General features: G+C 35.9%; 4 protein-coding genes across 7 annotated transcripts; all 4 read left to right on the plus strand.

Moving 5' to 3' along the window:
* The first annotated feature begins 992 nt into the window (after positions 1-992).
* On the plus strand, positions 993-3,719 carry LOC126785892 (NAC domain-containing protein 40-like). Its single transcript, XM_050511566.1, is given in 5 exon segments — positions 993-1,302; positions 1,840-2,096; positions 2,452-2,736; positions 3,233-3,485; positions 3,488-3,719. Coding segments are annotated over 5 exon segments (1,200 nt in total). The 5' UTR covers positions 993-1,073; the 3' UTR covers positions 3,664-3,719.
* Positions 3,720-4,573: 854 nt separating this feature from the next.
* Positions 4,574-9,025, plus strand: LOC126785893 (caffeoylshikimate esterase). The gene is made up of 3 exons (XM_050511567.1): positions 4,574-4,728; positions 5,315-5,416; positions 7,527-9,025. Exon 3 carries the CDS (start codon positions 7,716-7,718, stop codon positions 8,865-8,867), a length of 1,152 nt encoding a protein of 383 aa, XP_050367524.1. The 5' UTR covers positions 4,574-4,728; positions 5,315-5,416; positions 7,527-7,715; the 3' UTR covers positions 8,868-9,025.
* Positions 9,026-16,038: 7,013 nt separating this feature from the next.
* On the plus strand, positions 16,039-19,869 carry LOC126785894 (uncharacterized). 3 transcript variants are annotated; one of them, XM_050511568.1, is made up of 6 exons: positions 16,039-16,087; positions 17,672-17,794; positions 17,890-18,083; positions 18,598-18,682; positions 19,292-19,357; positions 19,448-19,869. In XM_050511568.1, the coding sequence occupies exons 2-6, from the start codon at positions 17,711-17,713 to the stop codon at positions 19,538-19,540; spliced, it is 522 nt and encodes a 173-aa protein (XP_050367525.1). In that variant the 5' UTR covers positions 16,039-16,087; positions 17,672-17,710; the 3' UTR covers positions 19,541-19,869. The 3 variants fall into 3 exon arrangements, with proteins under 3 accessions (XP_050367525.1, XP_050367527.1, XP_050367526.1); XM_050511570.1 differs by having other exon boundaries at positions 19,292-19,332; positions 19,446-19,869; XM_050511569.1 differs by lacking the exon at positions 16,039-16,087 and adding an exon at positions 16,147-16,310.
* A 1,162-nt stretch (positions 19,870-21,031) lies between these two features.
* Positions 21,032-23,913, plus strand: LOC126785895 (uncharacterized). 2 transcript variants are annotated; one of them, XM_050511571.1, is made up of 3 exons: positions 21,032-21,177; positions 22,015-22,190; positions 23,507-23,911. In XM_050511571.1, exons 2-3 carry the CDS (start codon positions 22,029-22,031, stop codon positions 23,624-23,626), a joined length of 282 nt encoding a protein of 93 aa, XP_050367528.1. In that variant the 5' UTR covers positions 21,032-21,177; positions 22,015-22,028; the 3' UTR covers positions 23,627-23,911. The 2 variants fall into 2 exon arrangements, with proteins under 2 accessions (XP_050367528.1, XP_050367529.1); XM_050511572.1 differs by having other exon boundaries at positions 21,035-21,181; positions 23,507-23,913.
* The last annotated feature ends 981 nt before the right edge of the window (positions 23,914-24,894 follow it).

Here is a 24,894-nt window from a genome sequence, read left to right on the forward strand (position 1 = left end):
TAATATTTTGATGAGACTAATTCAGAGATTGAATTTGATAATGTGATGAGACTCATCGTCGAGGTTGAGCATCTCAGGTTGAGTATTTCGCATGCCAATACAAGCTTTCTTGAGGATTCAATGTTGTGTACCACCCTGGAGATTACTATTTTAATGAATGCCATGGTCATATGGACGGCAAGTAATCCAAAAAACAAGATTTCAGGCCATAACTTATTTTAAGATATATGTACATCATGAGGTGAATTTCAGCGTGGTTCCACTCTCTCGTCCTCTCTGTTCCCAGCATTTCATTTGAATATATACTCTAATAACCCGAACAGAGTTTGTGAACTAAAATATTATTTTTTAATAAAAAGTCTCTGATATATTAAAAGACTTTATAACCGTTCGAATCAATAGGGTTAAAATAGTAATTAATTAAATATAATAAAATAGAAAAATTAAATAAGTGCCGGTTATCTGAAAAACGTCCCCTACTATTTTGTAACTTTGATTCACACATGCTAATAATGAAGAACAAGGACACCCTTGAAGGATTTGTAGGACAGTAGTTTTTATTATATTTTATAATATGAAAATGGAAGTTACCTTCATTTTTGCAGGTGTTTAATTGGACAACACTCCTTTTACAGAGCAGATGAAGGAGACGATATACTCTAGTGTTTTTGTATTATTTTTCCCTCTCAAGTACCAAGCTATTTGGATTTATGAAGTTTTATCTCTTTGATGATATAGATGGCCATTGGACCCGAAAAAAAGAAGATGATATAGATGACTCACCACCCAGTCATCCTAGCAAAAATATCATCGATGGAGTTCTGAAACGAAACTCATGATCATCTCTCTTATAGTTTCCACGTGACGCCCTTAAACCCCGTAGTCGTACTGCCAGCAGACAAACAAACCCCAACACGCAAAACTACACTTTCAGAAGCAAAGCACCGAACAACAAAAACCCTAAACCCCAAAACAGGGAGATTGAGATTCTCATTCTCATTTCCAAGTCTCAGTTTTCCCCAACATTCCCTCAGTATCTCAAGACAGCATATCCCCCTTGATCAATCAAACCCATGAATTCCGGAGGAACAGAGAAAGAAGAAGAGAAGGAGATGGGTGGGATATCCAAGGAGGCTCAGCTATCTTTTGCTGCTTCTTCTATGTTTCCCGGGTTTCGGTTCTCGCCGACAGATGAGGAGTTGATCTCTTACTACCTTAAGAATAAGCTGGACAACCCCGAGAGGAGCGTTGAGGTTATCTCCGAGGTTGATATATGCACCTTCGAGCCCTGGGACTTACCAGGTTTGTTTTGTTGCTTCCTTCTTTGTCTCTCAGTTTTTGCTTTCTTTGGTTTGTTTGCGATTTGGGTTTTGTTTTCTGTAATCGTAGTTATTGGTTTTGTTACAACAAAAAATTGACATCTTTGAGTTGGGTCAATTGATATTTATAGTTTCTTTTACAAAAAAAGAAGAAGAAGAAATTTATAGATTATGAAGCAGAAATTTGCATGATTGGGGAGATGATAACGACAGAGCTTGATTTAATATGGGACTGACCAGGAGAGAACCAAATTGTATGAGTAGGGTCCTCTGTAGTTGTGTTATTTTGGTCGAAGAAGTGTGAGAATTTTACTGTAAGGCGGTGTTAAATGTTTATAAGGTTGTATATAAGAGATATTTTGTCCGGAAATCATCCAGAAGAAGCATTAATATTTGCAATCATGGAGTAGTGTGGTGTCTGTTTGGTTGTGACCGACTGTAACTTACATCTGATGTAGAGTTTCTGCCCAATTAAAAAAATTGTCTGATTAATGTTTGATTGCTGCTGGTGTGTCTGTAGCTAAAGCTGTCATTCAATCAGAGAATGAGTGGTTATTCTTTTCTCCACGGGGTAGAAAGTATCCAAATGGTTCACAGAGCAGGAGGGCGACTGAACTTGGCTATTGGAAAGCCACAGGCAAAGAACGTTATGTCAAGTCAAATTCTATTGTTATCGGTACCAAGAGGACACTTGTGTTCCACATCGGTCGTGCCCCGAAAGGTGAAAGGACAGAATGGATTATGCAAGAATACCGCATGGTGAATGATAAATCGCAGGTGATTTTACGCTGAAACAATACAAAATCTGTTCCTTGGTTTTACCTGTCACCATATAGATATATAGTTTGGCAAATGAATATTATAACACTTTATGCTGCTAAATTGGTCTGGAATGCACACAATTCATGGGTATATTACAGTTTTATTCTCTCAATCGGTAGAATTTGTTATTATTAAACATGCAATGTTGTAGAGAAGTTCAAAAATAGGGAGATAAGATAAAAAAATGCCTCGCATAATTGGATTTTTTTTTTCAATTTTATGTGATCTTCAATGTAATTAATGGCTAGTTTTCGATTCCGTCCTTGCCCTTTGTATTTTTTCCTGAGTATCTGCTTGCTTGTAGCTGCAGGATTCTATGGTTGTTTGCCGCCTCAGGAAGAATAGTGAATTCCGTCTGAATCATACCACAAATCGAGGTTCCACAAGTCAAAGCCCTTCATCAACTGTGCAAAATAATGAAAATGTTGTATCCGAAAACGGTACTAATCAAGGGGACAAGGCAACTGAATGCTACTCGAAGAAATCTGCTAGCAGTTATGATTCTCATTCTATTGAGCAAATGGATTCTGCATATGATTCCTATCAAAAACTAACACCAGAAGTGACACAAATAGAATCATCTGGGTGCCAAAAGGTAGGTTTTGTTGGTGACTCACAGCCTGTTATTCTTTCTTTTTAATTTTCATTATAGTTTCTAGAATCTTATATGGTTACAACTTACACGGTCCGGTTTAATTTTTAGTAACATTAAGATGCACATTACAAATATAGCGACTATCTATGTAATATTTGGTTGATGGACTTTGTGTTACACATGTAAGCATAACGGAGCAGGTCTGCTGATAAATTAAGTGCCCAACAGAGGTGGCCATGTCGCATCCTGTTTTCATCCTAAGCTTAAATATGAGTTGTTGTATTGGTTTACATATTGTTTGATGCTAAATCATGGAAGAACGTTTGAACTTATAATTAAGAACCATGATGTGTGGTATAATGGGTTCATTAAATCATGTGGAGCTATAGATAAAAGGAGAATATATGTTATACAATTAAAATTGATGCTATGATACTTCAGTTCCTTGTCACTTTCCCCCTGGTTTTTGAATCTATGTTTGTTTGTGACTTTGCAGGGTTTATCTGATGATGACTACTTCGCTGATATACTTAAAGATGATATAATCATGCTAGATGAATCTTCAGTCTTTGTTGCGAATAACAAACAACCAGTGGTTGCAAATAATTTGGAAGGCCAACAAGAATCGGTGCAAGCCATTGTGTCTCAGGACATTCCTTTCCAAGGTACTGCAAATCGAAGAATCAGATTAAGGGGAAAGTTGGAGTTATATTCACAAGCATCAATTGAACATACCTCGTCGGGCCAGTCTCTAAAAGTTTGGCAAATAGTCACGTCTTGATATATGTAATTTTGTGTTTTCTAGTATTGCTGGTTCTGTTTCTGTCAGATTTTTGTTTGCCTAAAATTTCTAGGTCTCTTCCATTTTATGTAGCGAGGTTTCTGCCTAGTGATAATATGAAGTCTGTAAAGTTTCTCGACAGATAATGTTGTACAAAGTTTCATCTGCTAAATGTAAATATAGACTTCTTGTACTTGCTGTAGACTTTCTTGAAGTTGTAGAGGTATTTCATGACTACCAAAAATTTAGGTTCTTATGATAATGTTTTGGATACTGATGTGGAGGAAGATGATTTTAATTTTACCTCAATGAAAAGCTTTACAGTTAATTTTATTGGTTTGAAGCAAAAAGTGCAGTAAACTACACAAAATCATAGAATAACATCTAGTGCAGCAGAAATAGGGAACCATAGTGTGATTAGGTGATGCACAATCTCCACTTTGCTCCCCAACTTTGGAGTAGATTCCAAAGAAAAAAAGGAGTCCAGTGGTTTTTAACATTATACAGAGCGTTACTGAGTCAAGGTTTTTGGCCATCCTAAGTGAGCAGACCTGCAAGGGAATATCTCAGATTGACCTGGCCAGTCGAATAGCATTAAAATAGCTTACCCGGAAGTTGCATCAAAAATTAGTTTAGAGTAATCTATCCTTTCCGAATTCAAAGTGAAATTTTTTTCTCATTCAAGAAGCCGTATCAAGATAATATATCCATACGACGGGACAATAAGATTTGCCTAGATTAAGTTCAAATTACATCCACATTTTCAAAATAGTTCATGCATATTACATGTAGAGAAGGCGCACAAGAAATGGACGTTTAGTTCGACGGTGCCATCAAGAACATATTTAGTCCACAGACGTATACTTGCATCAACATAAATGAATGATGAAATATCGAATTAATGAAGAATTTAATCTTCTTTTTTTTAACTCAAAAGTCATATTTATGATGAAGGAGACGTGTCAATGATGAAATATTATATTCATAGAGTCGAATATTAAAGGTGGGGGTGGTACCAATTGTATGTTGGCATTTGCGCTCATACTTTCAGTTTTGGTCGTATTTGCGCTCAGAACAAACACATCAAACCAAAGACACGAACAAGTAGAAACAGAAAAGCTTTCGTCTCCGACCCAACAACCAACATCATCAGAGCTCTACAATATTCAACTCCACAGGCTCATCATCAACTCACACGGTTCCGCAGTTCTGTAAGTCCTCCCTTCTCCCTCCCCATAAATAGTCAAAGCATGGATTTTTCCTGATGCAATTGTATTGGATTGCACAGGTTGAGGCAGAGTCTAATTTACAAATCAGTTCAACTGAATTGAATTGAAGTGAAATTCTTTCCCTTTGAACATTAGTGATAAGACCTCTTTCGTGTGAGTTGATCAGATAAGTGAGTTCTTGTGAGTTGTGTTGGTTTATTGTCTTAATGTGAATATGGTTTGTTTGGTGGATAAGAAACTAAGGAACATTGAAAAACGTTTGTAAAATCCTTGTTTGCATTCTAGTGATGATGGTTGTAAGTAGAAAGTGCTTCATGTTTCACTTTAATGTTCAGAGTTGAGACACATGGAGCCCGAGTTTGATCCTTTTGTTTCGTTAACGTATGCTAAATCAGTCTCCTCACAAAATGGATGATTCTTGTGAACAGGGGTTGGATGTGTCGAATGTGAAGCCTGATTTCTGATGCTAATTCTTCTCGTTTTAATTGTGAATGGGTTTCGTTTGATTATGAATGAAATGCCGGAGGTGTATTAGTTTTAGCTTTTGATTCTCAATATCACCATGCAGATTGAGTTAGAGCAACTACTGCAGCCTCACCTTCATCAAGTTCAAGTCACTCTCTACAGCAGAATCTGATCCCAAAGATGGAGGAGGCTATCAATATAGAAGGTAATGTTTAGCTTGCTTATTCGAATTATTCTTCTGTCTCCTGGACTGACCACTTTTCTTACTCCATGAATTTATTTGCTTAGCATTTTTTGTTTGTTTTTGTTTTTTATATGCACAGTTGTTTAAGCTATATACTATTATCGTGCTATTGATTACTTGAAGTCAAAGTTTTATGTCTTCTTCAGGTAGTTGTCTTTTATTATGGCACTACCGTAGTAAACTGCAAGCTCATATATTTTTCATTCTCTTTATTGCCGCCGATCCAAATAGAAACACACAATATATTTGTTCTTTGCTGTTGTTTAACCACTGAGCATGTGTTTCTTACCCAAATCATTTTGCTTTGTTGGAAGCCAAAGCAGGACTACTTAGTTTCTCTGATATCGAGTATCAACTTAGTTTCTCAGCATGTGACATCGTTGATAATAGGATTATGAATGCAGTGACAAACAAAAACATGTATATGGTTGAATCCAAGGGCGATCAGAGCCTATAAATATACGGTAGTTCAGGCCTCTCTTTGATGACCAGTTATATTGCCTTGGGAATTTGTAGCGAACATTAGACTTTTCTTGAAAGACATTGGAGATAATCTTTTTAATTGAAATAAGTTACTACACCTGGCTTGGGAAGTAGTTAAGTAGATATCATTTGGAAGATTCCTTGTGGCAGGGAGTTATAAGGAGTATGTAGTGTGTTTGCTTATAGCTAAAAAGTTAGGATTTGAGACTAAAGATTTGTAGATAACTTTCTTTCATTAAATGTAGAATGCCTCCTATTTTCCTTCTAGGGGGATGGTAAGAACTTGGCATTTAGAGAAAGCCTTTTAACAGTTATCCTTGCATATAATTTATTAATCAAATTTGGAATACAAAGGTTCCTCCCCTATGATTCAAATGCTCACTCGTTCATTATTTGAAAAAAAAAACCAAAGAAAGAAAGAAAAAACTGTTGTTCTTGCCTTAGTGTAGTGTAGTCCTTCCAAGCCAAGGGGATTGTGTTTCAGTTATAATCAAGGTTTTTTTGAAGGGTGCTGATGTTGGCTCATTCAAAAAGTGTGTTATGTTGCTACGCATATCGATTAAGGGTTTAGAAAAAGGAAAGAAAGACGAATTCCTTTGGCATGATGGTGGTTCTTCTGGGTTATATATATTTTGTGAAGTATGAAGAGGAGTATTCACGGATGGGGGTGGAAGAGCTCTAGATCAAGTCAGTTTTTACTCTAGTTCGTGGGCATCATGCATTGTAAAAATTCCGAAATTATTTCTTATCAACTTTGTTAGATTGGAAAGCTGCAGTTAGTGATAGTGTGTTATTACCTTGATAATATGTCCTATGAATAGTTATATTCTCTTAGGCTTATTAGAGCTTTTCTTTGCTCTTGTGCTGTCACCTCCTGTCCTCTAGTTCATTTTAATGTCATTTTTGGTGGTAAAGATTCAATTTCTTGTCAAAGGAAAAGGAAAATAACCCCAGACAAAGAAAAAAAAATTCAAGTAGTAGAAGAAGAAAACAATACTGAAACTGGTTTGCAAGAAAAAAGTTGATCACTACTCCCAAACTCTTCACTGAAATTGGTCATGTACCTATAATGATTGCACACACATCTCTTAATGAGTTGGATGGTTACAGTTGTGAAGAGTGAACTGTAGCTTTATCTGAAGATATTGTATAAGCTTGATATACATCGTATTAACAAAGCTGTAGGTGCAGGATTTTTGGGTTCAAGATTACATATTTGCAGGATGAGGCTGCATTTGTCGGGAAATATGAAATTAATAATTGTCTCCTGAAGTGGGATTTTAAAGTGTAGACTTTTAGTTTATTTTGAAACAGATCTAATGCTTATAGCTGTATCTTCTTTGGTTTGAGTCAATCTGTAGAAGTACCTCTGGAGTGTGTAATCACAGTTATCAACATAAATAAAATCCCGGAAATGTTCTGGAGTATTACTGTTTGGTGTTAATGTTGAAAATTGTTGTTGAGAATGATCCGATGCTTGTACAAGAGTACCGTATGAAAGATCCAATTGAAGTAAACAATATATCTATTTTTTTTTCCTTATTTCCTTGGCCATTCACATAAATACATGTATGCTCTTTTTCTGCAGTTTTCAATTCCTGAGCTGATGAGCCAAAGAAGTCACTGGAATTGAGACCCAGAAGGAGTTTAATTAATATCAACCGTGGGAATCTGATGCCCTTTGACCATCATCACCAAATCCCCCTTCACTACATCCTTCAGGAAAGACTTGCTGCTTAGTTCTCGTTTCTGATTTCAATTGGCATTCTGAATTGTCATGATTAAACACCAACTGAACTTCAAAGCCCTCCAAAGAATAAAGAGTTCTAGAGAGTTCGGGCCCGAGCGTTGTTCCCCAACAAAGAAAAAGAAGAGCATAGAAGTAATGGCACCCAGAGTTAGGTTGCAAGGTGTTGATGATAAAATGCAGAAGCTTCTGGATGCTAACATGGATGAAGCTCCGGCCAGAAGGAGAGCTCGTGAAGCTTTCAAGGACATTCAGCTTAGAATTGATCATATATTATTCAAGACACCAACTGATGGACTGAAGATGAAAGAGTCATACGAAGTGAACTCCAGGGGGCTGGAGATCTTCTCCAAGAGTTGGCTTCCAGAACCATCTCAGCCCAAAGCAATACTGTGTTACTGTCATGGTTATGGAGATACTTGCACTTTTTTCTTTGAAGGAATTGCTAGGAAGTTGGCATCAAATGGTTATGGAGTTTTTGCAATGGACTACCCTGGATTTGGTCTTTCAGAAGGTCTCCATTGCCATATTCCTAGCTTTGAAAGGCTCGTAGATGATGTCATTGAGCATTTTTCTAATGTCAAAAAGCAACCCGAGTTCAATAATCTCCCAAGCTTTCTCTTCGGGCAGTCCATGGGTGGAGCAGTAGCTCTTAAGATTCACTTAAAACAATCTAATGAATGGAATGGTGCTGTCCTAGTTGCACCTATGTGCAGAATTGCAGATGACATGGCCCCACCATGGCTACTAGCCCAAGTCCTAATTGGTGTTGCTAAATTCCTTCCAAAGCAGAAGTTGGTTCCACAAAAGAATCTGGCTGAGGCAGCCTTCAAAGAATTGAAGAAACGGGAACTGACAGCCTACAATGTTATTGCTTACAGGGATAAACCTCGCCTGCAGACTGCCGTAGAAATGCTCCGGACAACGCAAGAGATAGAAAACCGATTAGAGGAAGTCTCTCTTCCATTATTAATCCTTCATGGAGAAGCTGATATTGTGACTGACCCATCTGTAAGTAAGGCGCTCTACGAGAAAGCTAGCAGTTCCGACAAGAAGCTAATCATGTACGATGATGCATATCATTCCCTTCTGGAGGGTGAGCCAGATGATATGATACGTCAAGTTTTTGGGGACATCATATCATGGCTGGATGATCACAGCACAAAATTTACAGCCGATTAAACATACTACTCATTCAATTAGTTTTCTTTTTCAATATTTTTCTTTTCTGAGGGAAGAAAAGGTGCACTTATTACCTAATCTTAAGCAATTCTGTACTGAATATTGTGTTACATCATACCTACAATTGGCAATTTAATAAATGGTATGTTGCTTCTTTAATTATATTGGATGAGCAGAATTCTATGAAAAGAGAAGGTTCTTTATTTTCTCCAGTGCTGCAAAGCCTAAAGTTAATCCTTCGGTCAGGGCCGGCCTTGGGCAAAGAGCCAATAGGCCCAAGGGCTCGAATGTGAGAATAAATATGGAAAAAACTTGGGTCCATACCAGTATGGGTGGCTGCATTGAACCATTATAATTTTGACACGTACCATAAATTATGAAAAGTTCATTCCCACAATTGGTAGTTAAAGTTTCTCAAAAAATATATATGGAATTACTGAAATAGCCTTATATTTAAAGTTTATATTTATATTCATTAATACATATTTTTCTCAATGTTTTCCCTTTATTTTTTATAGATGTGAATGCCTTTAAACGAAACAATTTTTCCATTATTTATTTATATATGTACAATATAAAATGTAACATAAAATGAAAACCATAACTATTCTATAATTAATTGAAGAAAATAAAAGAAAATAGTACTCTAGGAGTATTTTAGTAATTACACATTATTTTTAATTGTCACCTCATCACTTTAATTGAAGGATTGACATAATGGATTTTTCAGATTAGAATTTGTAACTTTGAGGACTATTTAGATGAAAATAAAACTTTAAGGACTGAATAGATGACCAACCAAAAGTACAGAGACTAAATAAATGTTAGCCCTTTTAATTTAATTGTTTCTTTGCGTTGACCTACCAGTCGTCCTCCTCCTCTTCCATCCTTCCTAAGGGGAGGACCTTAACCCAGAATTCCAAACTCATGATGGGTCTCAATTTGAGACTCTCAAACCCACAGCTCACACCTATATTAACTTGAAAATTCTTAGATATTTAGAATTATTTCTACCAACCATGGATTTTGCTACCAAATCCAAAGCCGACCCTTTTACAATTTTATCAAGCTCAAATTAATTGATCACTATGGCGGAGACTAGCTTCAAGTTTTTATTGGTAAATATCGATGCAATTCTTCTTTTGTGATGCTCAAATGTTTGGATATCAAGTTGGTGGGTGTTTAGTTATATAAGTTGATTTTTTTCATTGTTAAATCTAAAGTTTTCCTTTGCTGGGTTCTAAATCCTTGTTGTAGATGTTGATAAATTAGGAAATAAATTTGCCGATCACTCTATTTGCACACTTTATGCTCACCCTTTTAAATTCATGATATGTGTCTTTTCCCAACTCATATTTAGATAATAATTGAGCAATTAGACACATAACATGAGTTTAAAAAGGTTGGCAAATAAATGGTGGTCGGCAAATTTGCTTCCGTCCGAAATTTGATATTTCGATAGATATATCAAAGATAATATCGAGAAACATAAAATTTCGAAATAGTTTATATCAAATTTGTAAATTTATCTTACCGAACATATATAAAGAATGTTCATATCATAACATAAATTCCCTCTAGCAAGTTTGTTTAAGGAGTTAATTTGGAATTTGGGTCTAGGGTTCGACTCCCCACGTTGTGCCTAAATTTTTGTTCAAATTTGATGAATTGAGCTAAAGTCAAGTCAAACTATCGCAGATTTCGCAAATTTTTTTGAGAAATTCCTAAAATATCACGAAATTTTGAATGTTTTGCACGATATTCTCTTTGTAGGGGAAGATATTATCGTTAGGTAAACAAATGATAAATTCAGTGATATACCAATCAAAGTATCACAACTTGAGTCAACCAAGGAAAACAGTTTAGTTCTTATAAAAAAAATGCCCACATAATGTTATCGTGTAAAAAAAATCACCCACATAATGATGGACTAGATAATTTCAGTCATGTGTAACTTCGCTGATTACAATTAGTCGAGACGTGTCAAAAAGTTCGTAGAAAGAAATCCTAAAATCTCTTCAAAATCACTTCAAGAGTTGTTTGGTAGAGCTCTGACCGTGTAGCTGATGAAATTTCAACCGCTATATCTGAATTGGTATACATCTTTTTTCAACTTAGGGATTTTGTCCGGATAGGGTTTAGGGTTTTTGATTGATTTTGTGCTCTGTGTTCTAGAGTGATGCAGGGACCAAGGCGAAGGAGGATGCCGTAGAGGTTAGGCGAACCGTGGATGCGTATTGATGAACTCTGTCTATTAGCATTGTTGTTTGTTTATTTGTTTTTAATTCATTTCTTTTGTGATCTTCTGAGGCAGTATCTTATGGATAAGATCCCGAAAATAATGACCAACTGTTAGAAGGCTGAGACTTCAGTTGAGGACACATGTGGGGACATAAAAAAAATGAGATTTGGCGAAGAAGAACATAACAACCACCATTACTGCTCTTCATCATCGGACACTACTAGGTTAGTTCTATATTCATTCTTTTAAATATTTATCCGAGCTTGAATAGCATGCAGCAATTTTAGAGTGGTATTCTTTTCATATCAAAGTTAGTTAGATTTAAGAGAGATATAATTGTGTAAAGTCAATCTACTCATGGTATTCTAATGTTGTAATATGGCAGTCTCTGCTGTTGATCAGCTTCAGGTGGCGGCTTCGAAAAAACAATATAAAGAGGTAGCTACGCAGTTGACTTGATTTGTACTCTACTTTTGCAACCAAATAATAAAAGGAGGACGAAAGAAAAGGATTATGCTCATTTTTGGTGATTGTTTAGTCGATTGGAGTGATCATGCCTCTGCTGCATATGATCATGAATTGTATCAACCTCAAACCCTAAACCTTTTTTTATCAGGCTGCCAATAGTGTTCTAAAAATCGCCGCCTAGGCGCTCGGACACCCTTGGCCGTCGCCGATTAATCCTCTGGGCGCTATTTTTTAGCTGTCCGCCCGATTACCGTCTAGCGTTTTTTAGAACATTGGCTGCCATACAGGAAAAAATTGTGAATTAGCTAGTAACATATGTTAGTAGCTTGGTACCCCGTACCTTAAGAAACATTTGTTAGTATAAGGCATACATATCATTATCAATCTATCAGATTGAGGACATGGACAATACAATTTTCAATTTCAAATTTTAAGGAACTCTTATAGAACCAAATGTTCAAAAGGAGGTCGGGGAAAATGTAATTATGAAATAGAGTTAATTAACAACCTCATCTTATAATTTCATGTGCTAACCTTGCACAAATAAAAATGTCATGCCTGCTAAAAACATCAATTGACACCCTTCCACAGCTACAATCAACATAACCATGAGAACATAAGATTTAATTAGTTTCCTCCAATACCTAAACTCAGACTATGTAAAGCCCAATCATACTGCAGTTTAATATATTAACAGCCAGGAACGCGCCTGGGTCGAGAGGTCGAGTTTCAGTCTCCTTTGGCGGCGAGCTCTATCGCCATCGTCAGACGGGCAATGTGGACTCCGCGTGGGTCTGGTGTGGGTCGGTCCCCTTGTTTCGAGGATGGATCAGATCGGTAGAGGTTGTTTGTAAGGGAGGGAGATCAGGTTGGGGCTTGTGTTTGTTTTCTTACCTTGCTAAGCCTTTTGTTGGATGGAAAGTTCTCTACTCGTACGATGACGGTGGCCTGGTTGTGCCGACTCCATGGTGGTGCGATATGATTTGGATCTTTTTTATCCAGTATAGGTTTTGCGATTTGAAATCGGTCAATGAGGAGCCTTATTTGCTTAGGGCGATGCATATGTTTGTGGCGGCAGGGATGGAGTCGCGACGATGGTGGCGGTCCAAGACAAGCACGTGGACAGTGCATGGAATGATTCGACGGCGACGACTGAGGCGGGTAGGGGACATGAGTGGCTGCCGGCGAGGTCTTCTGGTCTCTAAGAATAAGGTTTGGGTTTGGGCTTCCACTTTGGGGCCAATCCTATGTATTTTTATTTTGTTAATTCTATTGAGGTTATGTTAGTGTTTTAAGATATTAAGGTCCTATCATAGTTGTGTAGGTGATGTTGGGCTTCGTGTATGTGTGTGCACTTAGTGTGCCTTGTATGCTCTAGGTAAGCGGCGAGATTCTTGTTTTATCAAATGGTCGTTGCCGCCTAGTGGCAGGGCGAAACTTAGTGTCGTTAGATCTACTTTCCGGCGGCAATGTAGTGGGAAAGATGTTCAATTGGTAATTATGCTTCGCAGTAGTTGAGTTATCTTTTCGGTATGTCACCGCTATATTAAAACAAATAGAGTAGCTATCAGCGCATTCTTTGCTCGTTGGTGCCTCGTTGAGTATTTATTTGTAGAGATTTTTGATATTATTTTTCAGATCTTTGTAATCAGGAGTTCAGGCTTTACGTTCTTCCTTGTATTCGACAGTTTCATTTATTAAGGCTTGAGAGTAACCGCACAAGCCCTCTATTTCAAAAAAAAATAAACTCAGACTATGTATCGATAATTATAAAAAAAATGAAAATTTTAATAAGTAGCATTTTTGTTAAATTAATATGTGATTATAACATTGCAATGTATTTATATCCATCCATCAGGACCATCACACATGGCATACTAGTTAAGTTTAGGTTTGAGCAGTTCAAATGAAATGATCCAACACTTTCATCTTTTTTTCATGAGTTACGTTTTTGGTAACTCCTTACTCTTGGAATTGCAATAGAACAAACAACACAAAAAACAGTAGCTAAGGTTGTGAAATGAGTATGTGTCGTGAATATATGACGAAAATAATGAAGATTTCATGAAATTGGTCATGATCCAAGTATACCATGTTAGAAAAACAATGATATATTGTATATATAATTTAATAAACTGAATTATAAATAATTATAACACAACATTAAAATCTAATGACGAAGAACACAAAAGAAATTCAATATGAATTCAACTAGAATACCGAACGATTGATTATTGAAGAACTATTCGAAATGTGTGTGATACCACAATGTCCTTAAGACGTTTACGCCTACTCTACCGGTGCAAAGATACTTGGCGCTTGTCTCCCAAGATAAAACGATTAAACAATTCTAGGAAGTTGCACTAATAACTAGAACTCTCAATAAACTCGAAAAGTATCTCTTTCTATCATCAGTGAAAAACTAAGAACACTTTGAGAAAGGGAGAGCTGATTGTGTTTGGAATGATTTTACAATGAAAGGATTGTAGCTATTTATACAGTGAGGATTTGCAATCTGCAATGAATGAAATGGCTGTTATAGGAAATCAAAAGATCATAACATACATGAGTTATATATGTTACAAGCAATGATTTCAATCTGTTACAAACTTCTCCATAACACACAATAGCGTTTCAGTTATAGTTGTTACAAAAAAAAAAAGAATTTCAACAGTCAAGAGAAGTTGAAACGTCCAAAAAGAATTTTCGAAAATGCAAAAAATATCTGTGATTCGCACCCCCCTGTGCGTGCGCGAGAATGTATAAAGGGGCTTACACACTTTACAATCCATAAACAATAGATTACATATAAAGCCTTTTCAATATTTTTTTTTCCAATGTGAGACAAACACTTTCCCTCATTTTAAGTAACCATATTTGAGTGATAATTTCTTACTCAGCCACTAACCAAATTGCTCAAACAAACATATGACCTTATAGCCCTCATTATAGAGAACTCAAATCTATGTTCATCTTTAATTAATTTTAAGTTTAACTTAATTTAATTCATTAATTAATTAAAATTTAGTTTTAAATGGTTTATTTAACCATTTTTCCAACATACCAAACCTCAAACTCCGTTGCTTCTTGATTTTCTTCAAGGTTGTCCATGTTTTAAAAATGGAATCACACTTAGCACACAGAGAGCATGTCCTATCTCTTGCAGATTCAACACTCACAACCTCAACTTCGATTCCCCAATGTCTCTGGAGGCCATCCGATCTAGTTCTTTGATTTCATTTTCTGCACCAAAGAAATATGATTACGGAAAAGATTCATACGTATATGCACCATCTTAATGTTTTTCGTGTTATGTGTAGTAAAAACTCATTATTCACATCTCCATCTTATATGTGATAAGTAAATCTACCACCTATATATTGACTCTAGATAAAATAAACTAACTGGCAGATATCGTTACTTGTCAAGTATGCTGGCAAAAAATAATAAACTGGACAAAAACAAATACTATGATTGACACAACAATTCAGCCAATAATGTTAATAGGCCAAGCTAATGTCGTATGAAGTTGAGGCGGATCTTTGTCCATTTGGTGGAAGTAGGTCTATCATCCTAATGAATTGAAGATGTACGTGGACATGTTATTATGGTTTTGTAACTTAAGAGCAACTCAACCAGGTTTTCCATATTTTGATTTTTCTCTATTTTAGGATGCATATGTTGTTCTATTTTCTGCGCTCAATTTCAGTTGGCCCTAGGCCATCTGTCCATATGAAATAGGCATCTAGGCGACTAGCTAATGGAAAGGGAAACAAACCAATTAAGAAAGCACATCAAACATAACAAATTACAAAAGAAAACTGAATTAAATATCATGTGATATACATAATTAACAACTGCAATGGCGTTCCATATTTAAAGAAATTGTAAGCTGATCAAATGTAATAGAACATCTGTTGTAAACGATCCAATAAATTATGGCCAAATCAGTTGTAGGTTGTGCGATCAATAAGTTGATTATATTTCTAACCATCATATAAACAAATATATTGTCAGATGTGCACCAAGAAATGTTTTTCATCGGATTTTAGCTCGAGAGCATATAATACATCCCGAGGGAGGCTGGTGCACATGCAGTTGGAGAAGAGGAGACATTCAATATACCAACCAAAGTATCACAACTTGGATCAACCAAGGAAAACAGTTTAGGTCTTGTACAAAACGGCCACATATTATCATGTTAAATAGTTAAATCTCAATATATTCTTAATAGTCAGTAAGGCGTTCTCATGTGTGGGATGTATATTCTCATCACAAATCGAATTCTTACCTAACCATCTATGAGCTATTTAAGGAAGGCCTTGCGTAAACTGTAAAACTGTCAAAATTCAAGTTAAAAGGTAAAATAATGTTATTTGCTGAACCGCCGTAAACCGTAACAAACGGACCCCTATGGTAATTGGTAGGTAACTAAGTATGAAGTAAGAAATATCGAACTATCTCCGGCTAGGAACCCAAACCCCAACAAGGAGCCTGTGACTCTTTTCTGGTAAGTTAATCTCTTTCACTCAATCCCAATTCGAATCCTTCTTCAGTTATAAGTCTATAACCTTGTCAGTTATGACTTGAGGGTAAAAGACCCAATTTAAGGGTAAGCTCGCCAAAGTCAATTCCGTTGTAGCCAATTCCAAGTTTCAATTTCAAGCTTTGGGTTCAATAGATTCACATAACTAATCTTTTCTCAATTCAAATTTGTTGCCTAGCACCAATCGGTATGGCCTTCCCTTCCCTTTCAATTTCTTATCACTAGCTTGCTCGTAATCTATGAATCATTTCCGTGCCTACCCTGATTCTACTGCTTGTATTTGATTTAGATGGAAATTTCTGTTTCTTTTGTCTTGGGGTGAATTTATAGAATGTCTGTTCCGTTGGTAATTGGAGGGAGAGAGAGAGGAGTTGATTGTAGTTTATTCACAGACAAATGGGGCTCAAGTTTGATTGTGTATCTCATCCAAGATTAGACGCCCAAACAGGATATGATATGTATCATCGAATGTAAATAATGCTTTAACTGAAGATTGTTCTTTGGAATAAGGGATTTGTGTTTTGATTTACTTCTCTATCTCGTATGATGAATATACTATTTTTTCTTAGGAACTTAGGATGAGTACTAGGCTATTAGCAATTCCTCTTATCCTTAGAGCTGGGATATTAAATTTAGAAGGAGTTTGAATGACGTATAGCTTCTGGAGAATTTTGCTGGTCTCCTTAAAAAAAAAAAAAAGAGAATAGAAGGTGGATTTGGAGTGTTCAGCTTATTTGTGGTTTTGATGAATTTAATATCTTATGGGGCGGAGTTTGTTTATTTGCTTCTCTATGGCGCCAATTGCTTCAGCTTTCAGAAATAGTTAATTATTTTGCTATTTACAAAGCTGTGTTCTCCATTAGGTTAACTATTTGATCGATTCTTGTCTGATTGGGGTTGCTTGTCGCTACCAGTACTCTAGAGGTCTGTTCTGTGGATATCTTTTGTCCACTTTCTGTCATGGTATATTTCCTTGTTCAGTAAATTTTGTTTTATTTGCAAGAAATAAAATAAATCCAACTTTCCTGAGATCTATATGTCAAAATAATATTTATATGGTCGTATCCTTTATACCACTGTGGTGTTTTTCATCACAACTTCTTGTTTATATGTAAATTGTAGCGGAAGGATTTATAATGGTCATTCTGGCCTTATCTTTCTATTGATCACAATCTCTGAAATGCGTATTGAATTCAATATTACTTCCATGGGAATAAATTTACCTGTTGTAGCAGGTTATGCATTTTACATATCTTGTTCACCATGTTGCATTTCGTTTAAGCTATCCTTCAGAGTATAGCTTCGCATGCACCTGTTTCAAACTTAAAAAACGTTTTGTTGTTTTTTCTTTCTTTTGAAAGATCTAGAGTTTAAATATGCTTTAAAATAGAAATAATTGGTATAGGAAAGAAAGAGAAAATTTGTTGTCATACATCATAGGCTTAGGGTCTAAGCTTGAGCCCTGAGTGATTTCCTTTTTGAATGGTTTACTTATGGCCTGCCGAATTTAAGGGGTCAAACACCTGACACTCCTACTACTTTTTTCAGACATTGCTAGGGTAGTTCCTATAAAGAGTGTAGAGAGAGATGGCGAATCAAGGTGCAAAAAAGCGTAAGGAAGAGAATGCTCGGCACATGGAGAATATTCGTCGCCTGATTGTGGCCTGCAATGTAGGCTTTGGTTGAGTGTAGTTGGCATTATTGATGTATCTTAAATATTTTGTTAAGCAGGGTAATATTAAAGCTCGGTTGGTGAATTTATGTAGGTGATTTATGTGGTAATTAGGATGCTCATCTTCCATTCCACTTTTACCTGGAAAAACTGGGTGGCATTGCTGCTGACATCTGGAGCCTATTATATTCCCTATCAACAGCTTGCCCAAATGGCAAAACCTTCATACGCTGATAATGGCGAACTTCTAGATGGCGGATTTGATATGACTACTGGTGGAGTGTGTGGGTATGTTTGTCCGATCAATGATTTCTTATAATTTACTAGGCTTTATTATTCTTTGCATACACTGCTGTAGGAGGTTGGATAGGACCACAGAGTTAGATAAGCATACTCTTATTCTGTTAAGTCCTTCTTTCTTGTGGTTTCATTCATATATGGTAAGTGCTTAATTGAAAGTTAATTTACATTCAGCGGTGAGAGCAGGTAGTTTTTATTTTGATAGGATTTGTCGTTTGGCAATTGGATACAGTAATTCATTTGCATGTGTGAAAGGGATATTAGTAGATCATTTAAATCATTGTATTCTTATGCAACATCACTGATGTGCAATATTTAACAATTTAGGCACTTTCACAAGCTGTAGGAATGCAAACTATGCTGTGTGCTCATAAAATCATGCTTACTGGGTCATGTAATCAACTTGCACACAATTTATAGGGCACATGCAGGCTTATGCGCACACATAAATCTGGTTTATAAGAATCTTGACTTTTGGGTTGTCACACTCTTCCCTTTTCAGCTATCTGCATGACGTAATCTACATTACAAGCTTCGTGCAAATCATGTCTATAATCTCCGGAAAATTTTGGTACACTTATCTGCTGGTAAGATCTAATTATCATTTTTCTTTAGTCCTGCACTCACCTACTTCTGGACAATTTTGCTTGTATGTTTTTCAGAGATATGGCAGTCATTAACAGTATGTGAATTATGGTCTTCTTGCGAAAGGGACTTGGATAATAGATAGTAGTTGCTCTACATGGTCAACTTAACACAAAATTGATTGGTTTAGATGTTCTTATCTTCCCTGTTGCAGTCTCTTGGGCTTGGTGGGGTTGAATTTGTCCCTCAAAACGTGGGATGAAACGATTGTTGGATGACACTGATGTTTGTCCTTAGGAACTTTATTGTTCTAGGATGTGGAAGGTGTCCCTAGAACATTCTCATAGTTAGGAAGGATTGGTTGACAAAATATGAACTAAAGAGTATATACATAGGACATTTTGAAGTTTGGAGAAGGTTATACGCTTTGAGTATTGGAGAAGGTTATATACAATGTATCCGGTGTGGAAGTGTTCTGCTTCTAGCGGCATCATGCTATGGGAGGAGATTTTAGTTTTAAATAATATTTTTTTTTTTGAAATTTGGGCTATATGTTGATCATGGATTTTGGCAATGATGTCTTAGGACACACGCTGCTTATGGTTTTGCAGATACCAGGTTTTGGAGCATACAAATCATTTGGTTTCTTTAGAGGATTTATGTCACAAAGATCAGAGGTACCCTCTTTTGTTTTTGAATTTAGACATCGGTATAATCTATAGATTTGCTATTCTCTGTATGCTTTGGTAAAACACCTTTGTAATCAGGGAGGCCTGGAGGATGAAAAAACACGAAAGAAGAGGGAGAAGATGGAGAAGAAGGCTTCAAGAGGCCAGTTTGTCAAGACAAGAAGCAGATGAGTTTTCTTGAAATTTGATACAGCATGTTCAGACCCAGGGAAAGTTTGTCCCTTGACTGAAACACAATCATGGGAAATTGCACTTCTTGCCTGTTGATGTTATATGAGATACTTGGTTTTTGATTAAAACGTTACAAGTGAAGTGTAATGGAGTAGCACTAACAGTATGGTTAGACACCTTAATGATGATCCTATTTTTGTAACCTTTTTCGAGTATTTCATAAAAATTACTGTAGAACGATAATCTGAAAACCAATAAGAAAATGCAGACACGTGTATAAATAAATGTAATTTATTGAATATCAAGCGCGGGGTTACAATCTTTGTGAACTCCTCTGATTCTATCTCCGTATATGACTTGGCTCAAGGGTGACGTGCACTTGATCTTGAGAGTTTGAGTTTGATTTGGATTTAGATTTGATGAAGAACGAGCGATTTGGCCGCTTGATGATTCTTCGTGGACTTGAGTTTGGATTTGGATTTGGATTTTGATGAAAAACGAGCAATTTGGCCGCTTGATGATTCTTCGTGGACTTGAGGTTAGATTTGAATTTGATGAATAACGAGCGATTTGGCCGTTTGATGATTCTCCTGAGTTTGGATTTGGATTTGATGAAGAACGAGCGATTTGGTGGCTTAACGATTCTTCGTGGATTTGATGATCTTCGTGGACTTGATGATCTTCGGGATTTATCGAGAGTGATCTTGCTCAAGTGATTTTTCTCCTTCTTCTCCAAGTCTAAAAATCCCCTCCTCTTCATGTTGAAGGGGGTATTTATAGTGTCAAAGATTTTATTTTTTAGAATATTTTAATGACACTGAAATAATAAATTTCTTTAATTGTATAATTAAATCAATATGTATTTTCTAATTAATTTTAAATTAGTTATTCTCATAATTAAATTAAATAGAAAATAATTGACTTAATTATATCCGTTAAGGAATTTATTAATTTAATCAAATATCTGATTACCATTTCGAATCGTCAATGACATTTAATTTTCCGATTTACGTCGGAATCACGTAGCTTCAACTATGACCATCCGTTTATGTGCTGACATGAGTTTTATTCGGATCCGCACCAACTTTGTTGACTTTTTGGGCCACGTGTGCAATTTTATCGGACTCTTGGTCGATTTAATCATTTAACGAATATAATTTACTTCGTTAAATTTCATGTGTCTACAACTATATAGATTGAGTGGAACTTTGGCTTCACTTGATTAGTGTAATTTGCATCCACGGTCTGTGTGTTACAACAAGTAGCAGATGATTTTGTCACAGTTCATCAACCCTCTAAGGAAGGAATCGACGCAGCCGGACAGTCGATTGGGACCCTTCCCCCCAATTACTAATCTAACTCAACACCCAAATCTCACATCCTAAATTTTTAGGACTCAATATCAAAAGTAAAAGCAAATCTAATATTGGGAACTTTGTAAACTAATATTGTCACATAACTTAAAGTAGAGTTTTTGCAAGGTATATAAGCATGAGTTGAAATAGTAGCAGAAAGGAAAGACCTCATTCTCTCCAAGCAAATTCAAATTTCCGAAGTCCAACTACCCAATTCACAGCGACGATGGAGTCCAAGGGCCGATCATCATGAACTCAGGCTTTTGCTGCAAACGCCAATCTGTAAGTGAGTCGTCCCTTTCATTTCTGATTCTTGGTTTCTTGATGGCCGGATGTAGCGTTTCGATCATAGCCGACTTTGATTCAATTGGATTTAGATTGAACTCTTTCGAATTCATATTTGAATTTATCAGTACCTAATTCAACCCTACTTACAGAACAACTCATAATCTAATTGATTAATTCAATTATCCCAGGGTGGAATTGGTTATCTTCTGTTTTGGTGGTTGCTGTGGATTTATGTATGAGGTGATTTGGGTATCAAACAAAGTATTCTTAACAAATGACAGATTCTATTACGCAAATTTTTGTTTACAGTTGTTGCTTTATATGCCCTCTCTGCAGTTACTAGCACATTCGTCTGTCATATCACTCATATGTGGTCATACTTACTTTGTTATTTATTCAAGATCATCTCTACAAAATTTCATCAAATTCGGACAAGGTATCGAAATTAGATTAAATCAATAAATGAATTAAAACTGTTCAACGTGAACCGTTCATGTAAATCTCAATTTTGAAAGCTCAAACCATTATCAAATTGAAACCAGGTAGTCCTGACTAGGGCGGGTTCTAATCCTTTCTATATTTTGGGTCTTACAATGTCTCTCTTGTTTGGAAGAATAAATAATATGAAATGAAATACTTTGACAAATCGAGCTTAAGTTTGATTTCTGCATCTTCCCTGACATTTTTTAAATCAGTTAACATATGTAGTGGTGTAAAATGTAACCTATGTTTCTTTAATCAGACGTGCTTTGACTGAATACAAGGAGGGATGTAGTGAGTTCCAACTCTGATGTGTGTTGATTGTTTTTGTTTTACTTTGATTTGAAACAGGTTTGTAACTGTGAATGATGTCAAAACCGGTGTTGCTCGCCTTTCTGCTAGTTGTTCTTATAATCACTTCCCAGTTTGAGTGGAAGCAACAACTTGTACCTGACCTTGATGCAACTCCAAGTATCTCTCAATACCCAAGCCAGAGCTCGAAGAGGGAAGAAGTTGTAAAAGAGAAGGTAACAAGTGTTCTCTTTTACTATATTGTTTTGAATTGATGTTTTGATATGATTTGGTTTTAGAAATATTAAAGTTCATCATGCAAAGTCTTTCTCGTTGTTTATGATGAATTGTGTTTTCTTTTTAAAATCAATTTAGGTGTTTGGTCTTTAAACTACATGCTTGTCCTTAGAAGAAGAAGTAAACCACTTTATATTCTTCTGTACTATATGGACAGACCTAATTCTTGTCACTTGCTATCAGACTGGAGAATTTCCATTCTCTGGTGTTACTCTTCAAACAGGAAAGAATCATTTTTCAGACAAATAAAAAGATTTTTTTTAAAAAGGATGAGGACAACATTTATGCTTATTTCAGTTATATATAGATTTTCCTTATGAGGAAAACATTTACCCTTCATGCAGAATGATTAAAAATTTATGAGAGAAATCTTCATGAGGTTAGTTTTTTGTACAGTAAGCATGAAATATGAGCGCTTGCAAAGGAATTCAAATGTTGGACCTGCATCTGCTTTGAAATTTCTTGTATTGGCCTTCCTTTCTCTTAAACTTAGGTGGTTGTTGGTGTGAGTGGAGTGGTTAAAAAGAGCATCGGACATGCAACTGATAGAAACTGTGAAAGTAGGAAGGCAAGGAGTGTAGATTTGTCATTGATAGTTTGCCAATGATGCAATCTTTTTTCTTTCGAGGGCTGATCAGAATTTGTATAGTTTACTAATTGTGTTAATCGTTGTGCGTCTTCTTTGGAGAGAAAATAGATTAAGAAAATTGTTCATTACTCTGCTAGAGTTGAGACTGGAAGAGCTAAATATGTATTGGGATTGGTGAGGGAAATTTGTGAGAAAATTGTCCTAATTTCGAACAAGATTATACTATGGAAGGAAAGAATGGAGGGAGATAAAAATAGAAGCTTATGTTCACGTCAAAACAGTGGAAGTAGGTGGAAGTTACGCTAAACTTTTATATTTTGGCTGGTAAAGTTATGATATCCTCTCCATGTACAACTTTACAACGTTCAAGAAGCAATTGATTGGGCTTATTTCTTCTCCTTTCTCAGACCCAAAAAAATCTCTTCTCTTTTCACTTTTCTTCTGTTTTAATGAGTCTGCTTGGAATTTATGGATGTATATAAGTATGTTAATAGAAATTGCTCATGAGTCTTATGACAAATGTTATATTGGATTACTGGATTAGCCTGACTTTTATCTAATATATGACAGTGTTCATTTCAGTGAATTCACAGTACATATATCAGTAGCTTTTTCCATCACTTTTGAGTTTCTTTAGCTCCTGAAACTTCATGTTTCTTTCTGTAGATCATATTATTGCAAGAGAAGAACATTAGGAGACTCAATGAGGTTGTCAGTAGCCTCCGGGAACAGTTGAAACAATGTAAAAGCAAGAATCAAGGCAGCCAGTATGAGTTTCCTAACTGAACATGTTACAGAAATTGAACGAAATCAAATATTTGAGGAAGTATATGACTAATACTTGTAATATGTTTGACCTGTAAAACCTTGGTGGCCTTTGCTCTTGGCTAATTCTCACAGTGAAATTTCATCTTGGTTAAGTATAGAGTAGAATGTATAGTACTTATGGTCAGTTATCTTTCAAATGTAAAGCTATATCTGAAAGAAGCTTTGCCCCATTGTACTACTTCCAATGATTGAAAGAAAATGTCATGTCCGCAGCAATATATGTGCAAATAAAGCCGTGCATTGCTTAGGGAAGGGAGAAAAGAAAGTACTTAAACTGGGTTTTCTGGTGTCATTAGTCATATGATCACCTATGTCAGTCTCTTACATATCCTCATCATTGTCTCTTTACCCAAAAGTTGACCCGTCCGTCCCTCTTTGGTATTGGTATGAAGAAAAACAGCATATCAGTATATTTTGTGATGGTCTTGCTGGTCTCTGCTAAAAGGGAGCTATTTGAGGACGATGATCAGAATGAAATTTTTCCTGTTAGCGCAGTAGAAAATACATGACTTAAATTGTTCAATTACTAAATAAAAATTGAATTTCATGTAAATCATGTGGTGTTATACTGTACATCTGAAAGATTGCTGCTAAATCTCTAGGTTTGATACACCAGGTTGGTAATACTAAGATTTCATTTTGGCTTGTCTGCATATTATTGGGTAGCTCGTACGCATATAGAAAAGGAACCTCCGGCTATATTTCATTTCACAACTAATGTCCGTAGTATATATAGTAGAATCTTAGAATAATTGAGGTTCATTTACAAAAGAAACTAGGAAATAATCTTGTTCGGTAACGTTTTTTTAAAACACTTTCTAAAAATAAGTTTAAATATAAAATTAAGAAAATAGAAAAGTGAAAACGTCAAATTAAAAATTAATGCAATGTAAAATTGATGTTTTCACTTCTTATTTTTAAATTTTTTTATTGTGTGTTTTAAGATTTTTTTTTTTGGTACAAAAAATGGTGAACATGTGGGTCTACCACTCCGGACCTGGAGAGCAGATACGGTACATGTCCTCCTCAAGATGTGTTTTTCACATGCGGATGATCGAACTAGTGACCTCTTATTAGCAGGAGTATCACATCAGCATTCGCCCAACATGCAGATGCAGCCTGTATTACCACTACACCAAACTCCTTGAGTGTTTTAAAAAATATTTTAATGAACACATTTTCATCGTACTTTCATTTTTTAAAATGAAAACATGGATATCAAAATG

This window comes from Argentina anserina, chromosome 3 (genome assembly GCF_933775445.1).
Source record: "Argentina anserina chromosome 3, drPotAnse1.1, whole genome shotgun sequence".
NCBI classification, from domain to species: Eukaryota; Viridiplantae; Streptophyta; class Magnoliopsida; order Rosales; family Rosaceae; genus Argentina; species Argentina anserina.